This window comes from Staurois parvus, unplaced genomic scaffold (genome assembly GCF_062004578.1).
Source record: "Staurois parvus isolate SC_StPar_1 unplaced genomic scaffold, SC_StPar_1.0 ptg000155l, whole genome shotgun sequence".
Classification (NCBI taxonomy): Eukaryota; Metazoa; Chordata; class Amphibia; order Anura; family Ranidae; genus Staurois; species Staurois parvus.
The window spans coordinates 3,175,272-3,186,689 of record NW_028317951.1 but is presented as its reverse complement, the minus strand read 5'-3'; the positions used below and the strand labels follow the sequence as shown (position 1 = coordinate 3,186,689).

The 11,418-nt window shown below is 41.0% G+C and overlaps 1 protein-coding gene across 3 annotated transcripts in view; it reads right to left on the bottom strand.

Moving 5' to 3' along the window:
- Positions 1-2,702: 2,702 nt before the first annotated feature.
- The window catches only part of RSRC1 (arginine and serine rich coiled-coil 1), a 451,267-nt gene continuing 442,551 nt past the window's right edge, over positions 2,703-11,418 (bottom strand). For all 3 annotated transcript variants that reach the window (XM_089675413.1, XM_089675412.1, XM_089675411.1), the window contains exons 9-10: positions 8,578-8,724; positions 2,703-2,894 (exon numbers count right to left, since the gene is read on the bottom strand). In XM_089675413.1, coding sequence (XP_089531539.1) covers positions 2,802-2,894; positions 8,578-8,724 — 240 coding nt within the window. In that variant the 3' untranslated portion in view covers positions 2,703-2,801. The remainder of the gene's footprint in view (positions 2,895-8,577; positions 8,725-11,418) is intronic.

Genomic DNA, 11,418 nt, shown 5'->3' with positions numbered 1-11,418 from the left:
GATCAGAATGCTTCTTAACTACTTCCAGACCGGACACTTTTACCCCCTTCCAGGGCAATTTGCAGCTTTCAGCGCTATCACACTTTGAATGACAATTGCGCGGTCATGCAACACTGTACCCAAATTAATTTTTTAACCATTTTTTTGAGACAGATAAAGCTTTATTTTGGTGGTATTTATTCACCACTGGGATTTTTATTTTTTTTTGCTATGTAAATGAAAAAGCCCAAAAATTTTGAAAAAAAGTGTTTTTTTAAATAAAATTTTGCAAATAAATAATATTTCATCATAAATCTTGGCCAAAATTTATTCCTTTATCTTTTTAGTACAAAAAAAAAAATCCAAATTAGTTTATAACCAAAAATTATAATTTTTAAACTTTTTTTTTATATTTTTTTTTTTTTTACATACTGTCACCCTAGCAGTACAGTGTCACCAATGCTATAATATGATGATATTTAAGGAAATTATTCTAAGACAAACATTTAATACAGATATCATGATCATTCAAGATGTTACATGTTGGGTAAGAATTTACAAAGCTGTCGAGAAATAACAAAACAATATTTCTAATACTGTCAATTAAAGAGGTTTTTCTCTTTACCCTGTTTGAAAAAAAAAATTAAAAGTCAGCAAAGGATACTTACCTGTCCAGAGATCCAGCACCATCTTCAACCGAGTGGTTCTTAGCCGTTCTTTGGATTCCCAAATGCCAAAATATTAACTGTGAGAAGACAGCTATGACTCCTTGTGTCTTCACAGTTGGCTTTCCACTGTGCATGTGCATTGTGAATGGTCCTGCAGCCTTCTGTGACCTATGACATGTCCCAGAAGGTTGTGGTGGGAAGTGAATTTTTGCTTTAAATTTGCAAGAGCAATCATTAACCTCCCTGGCGGTATTCCAGAGTGTAGCTCGGGGTAAAGTTTCAGTACCACAAGCGGTAACCCCAAGCTACACTTGGGAATACCATGCGGTGCTGCTCCACGATCCCTCGATCACTTACCTTGTCCTGCGCTCCCGCGATGTCCCTCCTGCAGTGTCCCCGGCAATGTAATCCGGCGTATGCCGGCATCTGTTATCTGGGTTCCGTCCCCTGCGAGCATCGGAACGTACAGGGGACGGAACGGCGGGAAATTTGAAAATGACAAAAAGTGACATTCACTAAAATCACATAGTAAAACATTACTGTATCAAACCATTTCACATACATTTTGTCCCGAGTGCTTTGTCCTGTGCCCTGCCTGCATTTTTACTGTTCTTATTGCCTGGAAACTGAGAAACATCCATGGCGTCCAAAAAGCGTCCCTTTAGGCCAAAAGCAGTTTTAGATCAGCTAGAGAACAGCGATAGTAAATTAGAACCACTTGCAGAATTGAGTGATGATTCGTGGGGAAATTTGTCATCAGACGCTGAAAACAATTTTGCGACTTTGCTCAGTGATGTGCGAACTTGGCGCTATAGTTCAAATTTCAGTGTTTCTGGTTTGATTATATTATTGAATTAAATGTATTAATATTAGATTATTTTTTGTGATTATTTATTAAATTATAATTTATGATTTCGTGTTTCAAGTTTTATCATACCCAGGATGTTTACTAGACTCTTGTTCGGACAGATTTCAGTGAGCTATCCCTATGAATTACAGGCCTACAATATAAAACGCCAAATTTCCATGCAAAATAATGGTACCGCTTTCAGCACCAAAAATCTGAAATAATCATACCGCCAGGGAGGTTAATATGTGGATGTTTGTGAAGCCAAAAATTCAATGAATTTCAATTACAATCGCAGAAGGGCCAACCAAGGGACAGATGGTCAACGGAGGAGAATCCTAACACTTCTCAGATCACCTCTACACCCCTTCAACTTTCTGGACAGGATCTTTGGTTTTAAAGTCCTTGCACTTGGCTGCCTTTCTCTCTTGGAATGTAATCTCCTGCATACTCCAATAGTTTCCTTCATTTTAACCCCTGTCCTAATAACACCCTTCTCTTTTCCCCCTCTGGCCTTCCTGCCTCACTACCCCCCCTTTTTTTTCTTTTCACTCACTTTTCTACCTCCTTGCAACTATTTTATATATTATGGTTTGCCCTTCTTTTGTTCTAATACACCTTTACTGCTTTTTTTTTTTTTTTTCTTTCCTTAGTTTTTTTTGGTTTGCTCTATGCCTGTTTTGGTAGCAAACATTATGCTGTAGGATGGGGTTTTCCATCTCTTGGGTCAAATGTTAGGCCTATGGGAGAGTGATCACCACTTTCTCTCCCATTATTTTGTTGCTCAGATACACTATTGTATTCAAAGTACAATGGCTAATTAGATAATATTGATGGCTCGAGACTCGTACACTCTGTCATTTTATTTACATCCGGTGGAAACATTTTTAAGCTTATGTAACTGTGTAAAACATACTTCTTTTGCTACTTTGGAAGTTCAAATTAGAAAATGTATATACCATACATATGATAGCTCATTATAACTCTATTGATTTTATGCTACGATTTTGTGATGATATCACAATCTATGCTACTTCACTGTACCCATACACATTTTATGTGGCCATGTCTTTGCGCTTCTTTTCTGTTTGTAAAACTCAATAAAAACATTATAGAAAAAAAAAAATAAGTGTAGGCAGAAAATGAATAGTCTCCAACAGGTAAGTACAGTATATACTATTTCCAAAGTCTAATGAAACACACTAGTCTAATGTTACCCACATTTATTATTTTATAAAAATGAGGTTGTAGGAATGACAAAGCAGTAAAAACATCATAATATGAAGGTGACTCTGTAATGCCACTGTTCATGCTACTGGGCTTCCCATCAGTTTCTCATTTCGCAGAGAAGTCAATCTTTTAAACCATTTTTCCTCAGCTTCAGCCTTCTCAATGTACAGCTGTAGAGGAAAAAAAATGTTAATTAGATGTATTGGTCAAATATAAAAAGACAGATACTGGAAACAAAGGTCTACTGTTTGGCACCAAGCATGTTACACTCTGAAATAAAATGTATGAACAGACCTTATTTTAAATACAGAACAGATAAATGGAGGCAGTCCACAAAGCAACAGATTAGATTCCTTGATTTGATTTTCCTTATTCTTTCTTTCTCTAATTTTTGAGTGTAGTTTAGAAAATTGAAACTAAAATATACAACTCGCGCATGAGCAGTGGGGGGATGGCTGTTAAACAGCAGGAAGTCACAGCCAGCTTTTCACAGCCAGGGTGGAGGCACTGGGGATCCAAAGACTGGCAAAGACAGAGCTGGACTCCTGGGCAGGTGAGTTACTGTTTTATAACTCATCAGCTATGGTATTTGTAGCTGCTTTTTAATGTTTTTTAATGACTGAAGCTGATTTTTGTTAAGTTAGCAAGGAACTTTATTACAAAGCTTTTACAGAAATTTTGGTACAAATCCAGAGTAGTCATAGCACAGCACAGTATACAAAAGGATAAAAATCCCAGTACATTTTGTCAGGTGTTATCACAAGACGAGAGATACACTTGCAAATCTTATGGTTATAGATCATACTGAGACATATGGAGACAACCTCAAAATACAGTCAGAATATTAATTAAAGTCAGCATTTCCACCATAAATCCTCAGCCTACTAATTACTAGGTCCATAGGACTCAGGCCTGGTGTGTCCAGCCACATTTTGTCAATTTTGTCAAGGCAACCTCTGTGCTGATAATACACTATATTGACAAAAATATTGAAACGCCTGCCTTTACACGCACATGAACTTTAATGGCATCCCAGACTTAGTCGGTAGAGTTCAACATTGAGTTGGCTCACCTTTTGCCGCTATAACTGCTTCAACTCTTCTGGGAATTCCATCCACAAGGTTTAGGAGTTTCTCTATGGGATTGGTTGACAATTCTTCCAGAAGCACATTCGTGAGGTCAGGCACTGATGTCCAACGAGAAGGCCTAGCTCACAGTCTCTGCTCTAATTCATGACAAAGGTGTTCTATCGGGTTGAGGTCAGGACACTGTGCAGGACCTTACTTTGTATACTGGTGCACAGTCATGCTAGAACAGGAAGGGGCCATCCCCAAACTGTTTCCACAAAGTTGGGAGCATGAAATTGTCCAAAATGTCTTGCTATGCTGATGCCTTAAGACTTGCCTTCACTGGAACTAAGGGGCCAAGCCTAACCCCTGAAAAACAACCCCACACTATAATCCCCCATCCACCAAACTTTACAGTTGGCACAATGTAGTCAGGCAAGTACAGCTTTGGCAACCGCCAAACCCAGACTCATCCATCGGATTGCCAGACAGAGAAGCGCGATTCCTCACTCCAGAGAACACGTCTCCTCTGCTCTAAAGTCGAGTGGTGGCGTGTTTTACACCACTGCATCCAACACTTTGCATTGCATTTGATGATATAAGGCTTAGTTGCAGCTTCTCGGCCATGGAAACCCATTCCATGAAGCTCTCTGCGCGCTGTTCTGCTAATCTGAAGGCCACACGAAGTTTGGATGTTTTTAGCTATTGACTCTTCAGACAGTTGGCGACTTCTGCGCACTGTGCAATTCAGCATGCGCTGACCCTACTCTGTCATTTTACATGGCCTACCACTTTGTGGCTGAGTTGCTGCTGTTCCCAGTTGCTTGCACTTTGTTATAATACCACTAACAGTTGACCGTGGAATATTTAGTAGCAAGGAAATTTCACAGATGGACTTATTTCACAGGTGGCAACCTATCACCATACCATGCTTGAATTCACTGAGCTCCTGAGAGCGACCCATTCTTTCACAAATGTTTGTAGAAGCAGTCTGCATGCCTAGGAGCTTTTCTTTATACATCTGTGGCCATGGAAGTGATTGAACACCTGAATCCAATGATTTGGAGGGGTGTCCCAATACGTTTGACAATATAGTGTATATAACACTCTAAACAAAGGGTGTCACCAACATACTTTAACCATTTGATTTTTTGTAGGTGGGTTTTCGGACTTCCATTGCACTAAAATGAGCTTGTGGGCCTGCAATAGGGCTCCAGAAATGGCCTCTCTGGGGAATGCTTACAACTCCAGGGAAACCAGTATACCCAAGATACATTGTTTTGGGCCAGCCTGTATATTGAACGTATAGTACAGTGCATTGAAAAAGTATTCATACCCCTTGAAATTTTCCACATTTTGTCATGTTACAACCAAAAAGGTAGATGCATTTTATTGGGATTTTATGTCATAAACCAACACACATAATTGTAAAGTGGAAGAAAAATGATAAATGGTTTTCAAAATTTTTACAAATAAATATCTGAAAAGTGTGGCATGCATTTGTATTCAGCCCCCTTCATTCTCATACCCCTAACTAAAATCTAGTGGAACCAATTGCCTTCAGAAGTCACCTAATTAGTAAATAGTGTCAACCTGTGTGTAATTTAATCTCAGTATAAATACAGCTGTTTTGTGAAGCCCTCAGAGATTTGTTTGAGAACATTAGTGAACAAATAGCATCTTGAAGGACAAGGAACACACCAGACAGGTCAGGGATACAGTTGTGGAGAATTTTATAGTGAGATTAGGTTATAAAAAAAATCCCAAGTTTTGTACATCTCAAAGAGCACTGTTCAATCCATCATCCAAAAATGGAAAGAGTATGGCACAACTGAAAACCTACTAAGACATGGCTGTCCGCCTAAACTGACAGGTCGGCAAGGACAGCATTAATCAGAGAAGCAGCCAAGAGGCCTATGGTAGCTCTGGAGGAGCTGCAGAGATCCACAGCTCAGGTGGAAGAATCTGTCTACAGGACAACTATTAGTCATGCACTCCACAAATCTGGCCTTTATGGAGGAGTGACAAGAAGGAAGGCATTTTTGAAAGAAAGCCTTAAGAAATCCCGTTTGCAGTTTGCGAGAAGCCAGGTGGGGGACACAGCAAACATGGAAGAAGGTGCTCTGGTCAGATGAGACCAAAATTTAACTTTTTTTACCTAAAAGCAAAATGCTATGTGTGGCGGAAAATTCACATTGTACATCACCCTGAACACACCATCCCCACCGTAAAACATGGTGGTGGCAGCATCATGTTGTGGGGATGCTTTTCTTCAGCAGAGACAGGGAAGCTAGAAGAAAACTAGTTAGTCTCTGCAAGTGCATGCCACACTTTTCAGATATTTATTTGGAAAAAAATTTGGAAAACCATTATTTTCCTTCCACTTCACAATTACGTGCCATTCTGTGTTGGTCAATCACATAAAATCCCAATAAAATACATTTATGTTTTTGGTTGTAACATGACAAAATGTGGAAAATTTCCACAAGGGTATGAATACTTTTTCAAGGAACTGTATATACTTTGTTTAGGGTATTCAACACCCGCACCCAGTAGAGATGTAGTTTGGGACAATACCACAATAGGTGTATAAAATACCCATGTTCCTTGGGCCCTGGGAGGGGCCAATTTTAAAAAGCATTAGTGGGTATGCAGCAGAATGTACAGTTGAGTAGGTCTCAGGAGATTGAGAGAACATAACGGCACAGCCTACAGGGCTGTCTGTAATTGGTCTTCTGTAGTTATTCTTTAAATAGCCCCCATAAAGTACATTACACCTGAAGATGGCATCAGAAAAGGCTGAAATGTCCTTGCAAACCTGGGAAACAGAGGCCTGGTGCTGAAACATCCAAGAAATAATGACAGCCCTGGTGGAGTAAGCCTTGGCTGGAAAGGGAGGGAGGGGGATCCTTGGGACCATATTCTTGCACGATGGTCTCTCTGAGCTACTTAGAAATGGTGGAACTAGAAGCCAGGGTGCTCTTGCTAAGCCCATCCAGGATGATAAAAATTGGGTCAGCCCAATTCTGGAGAAACCAAATTACCTGGACCTCTGGGAGATTTAACTAGTGATGAGATTCCATCAACGATCAAGTCCCTTGCACCAACAAAGTGCCCATGACTCCTCCCAAAAGTCACAGGCTGGTGTTCATCATCAAAACCTTTCAAAAAGGAAGGGAAGGATTCCCCAATGTCAGAGACAAATTCCGAATGCACAAGGACAGACAGCCTGGTCCTTGGTATCAAATTAACTGGTCTGTGTAGAGGCAGGACTAACTTGTCCCACAATGACAGACAGTTGCATTGCAAATTCATTAAATGGAACTGCTTCAAAGGAGTCCATCATCAGTCCCAAAACTCTAATGCACAAGTGGAGACAAACTGCTCCTGGACTGAAGCGAATAAACCTGAGACTGGTGTATCTGAAATTTCTCCTGTGGAAAGAACAATCTGGACCAGTAAATTCCTTGGAACAGCACCAGATACTTCAAATGATGGGTAAAATCAACAATGGCTTTTTAAGGTTTAGCATTCAACAGGATCTATCTAAAGGTTTGTAATATCTGGACAGTCGGGGACACACCACAGCCCCAAATGACTGTTACGCCAAGTTAAGATTGTCTAGCTAACAATCTGGACACAATTGGTGTGTAGGAAAGCAATACTGGAAGCTTGGTGAACACTTGATGTGTTGAAGACAGGTTGTATGGAAGGGGCCATCAACTAATAGTGTAGGAGACCCACTGCAAAACACCAAGTTTTGATGCACTGAAAAAACTGGTTCATGTAAGCGGGCCAGAAAGTCCCCTTGATGCAGAGAGGCAATAAACAATCTTGTCGATTTATATCAGGAATTTCCATACACTAATGACAGCATTTAAAGCTTTGAAGTCCAGGGTGAATGCCCCCTTTTTGAGTTTGGCAGTGGTGAACATGTCAGTAGTCAAGGGAGCTATGACACAAAAGGGATGCTACTGAGAAATGGTAAATGTATAGGACTTCCAAGCCTACACTTTCCACTGGAAAAGGTGGGTAATCATAACCATGGTAGCATCTAACGATAGCTTCCAATGTTGAAATTTGGAGTATATAAAAAATAAACACACATACCTACCTTTATGTTGCAGCATCAGTATGCTGCTGCAGCTGCCCTGCATCATCTCTATGACTGAGAACTGAGTGATCACATGACCCCTAATCATCTAGTTTTTGGTCTGCACAGAGGGGAGAGTTGTGACTGTCAGTTGCCTCTTTCTGCTCTGCTCCTCCAGTCTGGAGAGGGGGCAGGTGTAGCTTGCTTTGCCTCTCAGAAGCATGCTGACAGCCAGAGCAAGCTATCAATCTTGCAGCTGAATGGAACCTGACAATGTTATCAGGATCTTTCCAGAGCCTGGAGTGGTTCTGCTGTCAGCTGACAGCAGGCAATAGCCTGCTAAAAGCTGACCCCAGGATACAAAATTAAGTGCGCTCCTGTGACCCACAAAAGGAGCATGGCCAAAAAAAAGCTTGTATCATACTTCTCTTTTAATATCTAGGTACAGCCTTCATATATTGGTATATGTATTTTGTGGGGCATAAAAACTGATCGGGTTCAATTATGAACCACTATAAAACCATGAGCCATTATAAATCACTTTAGAAAGTTTAATACATTTGAAGCAAGTATTTTAACATCCTCATTTAACAGGGAGATACGTTAATAGGCTATATGAATTTTAGGATTATTCACTGGTGCACAGTTAATGGCTCTGTGTTCATTCTGAACAAAGTTTATGATACAACTTACATTTGGGTGTGCGACTGAGTTATCATCCAAGTACTTGATAGCAGTTGGGATAGTACCAATATCTGTTTCCTTCTCCTCTGCAAAAAGATCCAGGGTTCCCGTCCCTAATATAGCAGAGTCATGCTTGGTCTCTGTATTATCTGTAAACTGAAAAACACCACCATAATTATAATAATGTGGGACAACAGTAAAACATTGTGTGTGTGTGTACTTATAGGTTTCGTATATATAGCCAGAGCTGGGAAAAGAAGGGAAAGGGGCCCAGTATTGTCAAGTTGGGAGTGGGAGGGGGGTGCCAACCACTTCCAGATCTCCATAACAGGACCTGACAGCTCATCCATGAATCACAGAAGCTAGCAGAGGCAGTCTTTCACTACTTGCTTTTTCTGCAGATCTGACTGATGACATTTATTGTAGAGTGTGGCAAAGGAAGCGAGTAGTAAAAGACTTTCTCTGCCAGCTCCTGTGTTTACAAAGGACTGTTGCAGTCAGGTGAGCAGCGTGAACTGATGGGGTCAGTGGGAACTGTGCGTTTGGTAGAACCAGAGATCCTCCGCCAAGCACTTCCCATTCCTGGTGTCCCCCACCCAAATGGAGGTCTGGATGGTCAGCCTGAGCAGCAGAAGTAAGCCATTTTAAAGGTGCTTTGTAACTACTCTCTACTGTCTCACTCTGATGTATGTTCCCTTTGGCACAACACCTTATTTTATATGCCATGCTATACGTTCCTTATTTCACAACCCCTCATTCCATATGCAATGCTGTATACTCCCCCGTTCTGTACACCCTCATTCAATTTCCTGAGGCGCCAAACCTCATTCTGTATGTTCTCTATTTTGTGATTCATAAAGCCGGCCATACACGGGTTGAATTCCAAAATAATTTTTATTCGAAAATCTGTTCTAAGAATTTTCATTTGAAATTCGCACCATTAGTGGGTCACAGAAACGGACGATTTGCTTGTGACCATTGAATTTTAGTGATCGAGCATGTTGGAAATTTTTTAAAAAACTAGCGAACTTCAAATTAATGATGGGAGAAATATAAAGCTGTGACCTGGAAAGAAAAGAAAATTCTTTAGCAACATGAGGAGAAACTGAAGGCTTGGTTGGTCAAATTTCGAAATCAATGGTGGCACCATCGGATTACAAAACGCACAAAATATTCTAAAGTAAATTTGTTCGGAATTTGACCTATGTATGGCCTACATTAGTCCTTATAACATGCTATACCTATTCCAGACCACCTCATTTCATATGCCATGCTGTTTGTTCTCTATATACCATGTTATGCATTCTCCCTCTACCACATCATTTCATATATCATGATGTATGTCCCCTATCACCACTACCTTATTGCAAATACTATGCTGTATGTTCTCTATTCCAAAATTCTAGATTTCTAGTCAAACCTTTGCATGAATGTCCTGCCTTTAATTTTGCCTCTGGCTAGTCTAGTGCAGCGTTTTCAGTTGGCACAAGGAGAATAGAAGAGGACACACAGCAAAAAATAAAACATCATCACTGCGTACTTTTGGGTCTATGTGGAAAGATGAGGTAAGCGAGGTGGCATCTGAGAGTGGGATCACAACTGCAGAAGAGAATCAGAGGCGCAGTTTGGCTTCTTCATCCTAGTACTTGCACTGTATATGCTTTATATGCTTTCCATATATATACTGTATATATGTATACACACACACACACACACACTATATTGCAAAAAGGATTGGGCTAGCTCTCCAAATCATTTGATTCAGGTGTTCCAATCACCTCCATGGCCACAGGTGTATACAATCAAGCACCTAGGCATGCAGACTGCTTCTACAAACATTTGCGAAAAAATGGGTCGCTCTCAGGTGCTAAGTGATTTCAAGCGAGGTACCCTGATAGGTTGCCATCTGTGCAATAAGTCCATCTGTGAAATTTCCTAGCTACTAAATATTCCACGGTCAGCTGTTAGTGGTATTATAACAAAGTGGTAGCAACTGGGAACAACAGTAACTCAGCCACAAAGTGGTAGGCCACGTAAAAAATAGAGTGGGGTCAACACATACTGAAGCACACAGTGTGCAGAAGTCGCCAACTGTATGCAGAGCCAATAGCTAAAGACCTCCAAACTTTGTGTGCCCTTCAGATTAGCACAACAACAGTGCGTAGAGAGCTTCATGGAATGGGTTTCCATGGCTGAGCAGCTGCATCCAAGCCTTACATCACCAAGTGCGATGCAAAGCATTGGATGCAGTGGTGTAAAGCAGGCCACCACTGGACTCTAGTGCAGTGGAGACATGTTCTTTGGAGTGACAAATCACGCTTCTCTGTCTGGCAAGCTGATGGATGTGTCTGGGTTTGCCAGGAGAATGGTACTTGCCTGACTGCATTGTGCCAAGTGTAAAGATTGGGGGGATTATAGTGTGGGGTGATAGGTTGCCACCTGTGCAATAAGTCCATCTGTGAAGTTTCCTTGCTACTAAATAATCCACGGTCAACTGTTAGAGGTATTATAACAAAGTGGAAGCAATTGGGAACAACAGCAACTCAGCCACGAAGTGGTAGGCCAGGTAAAATGACAGAGCATGGTCAGATCATGCTGAAGTCGCCAACTATCTGCAGAGTCAATAGCTAAAGACCTCCAAACTTTGTGTGGCCTTCAGATTACAACAACAGTGTGTAGAGAGCTTCATGGAATGGGTTTCCATGGCTGAGCAGCTGCACGCAAGCCTTACATCACCAAGTGCAATGCAAAGCGTCGGATGCAGTGGCGTAAAGCATGCCACCACTGGACTCTAGAGCGATGGAGATGTGCTCTCTGGAGTGATGAATCATGCTTCCCGGTCTGGCAATC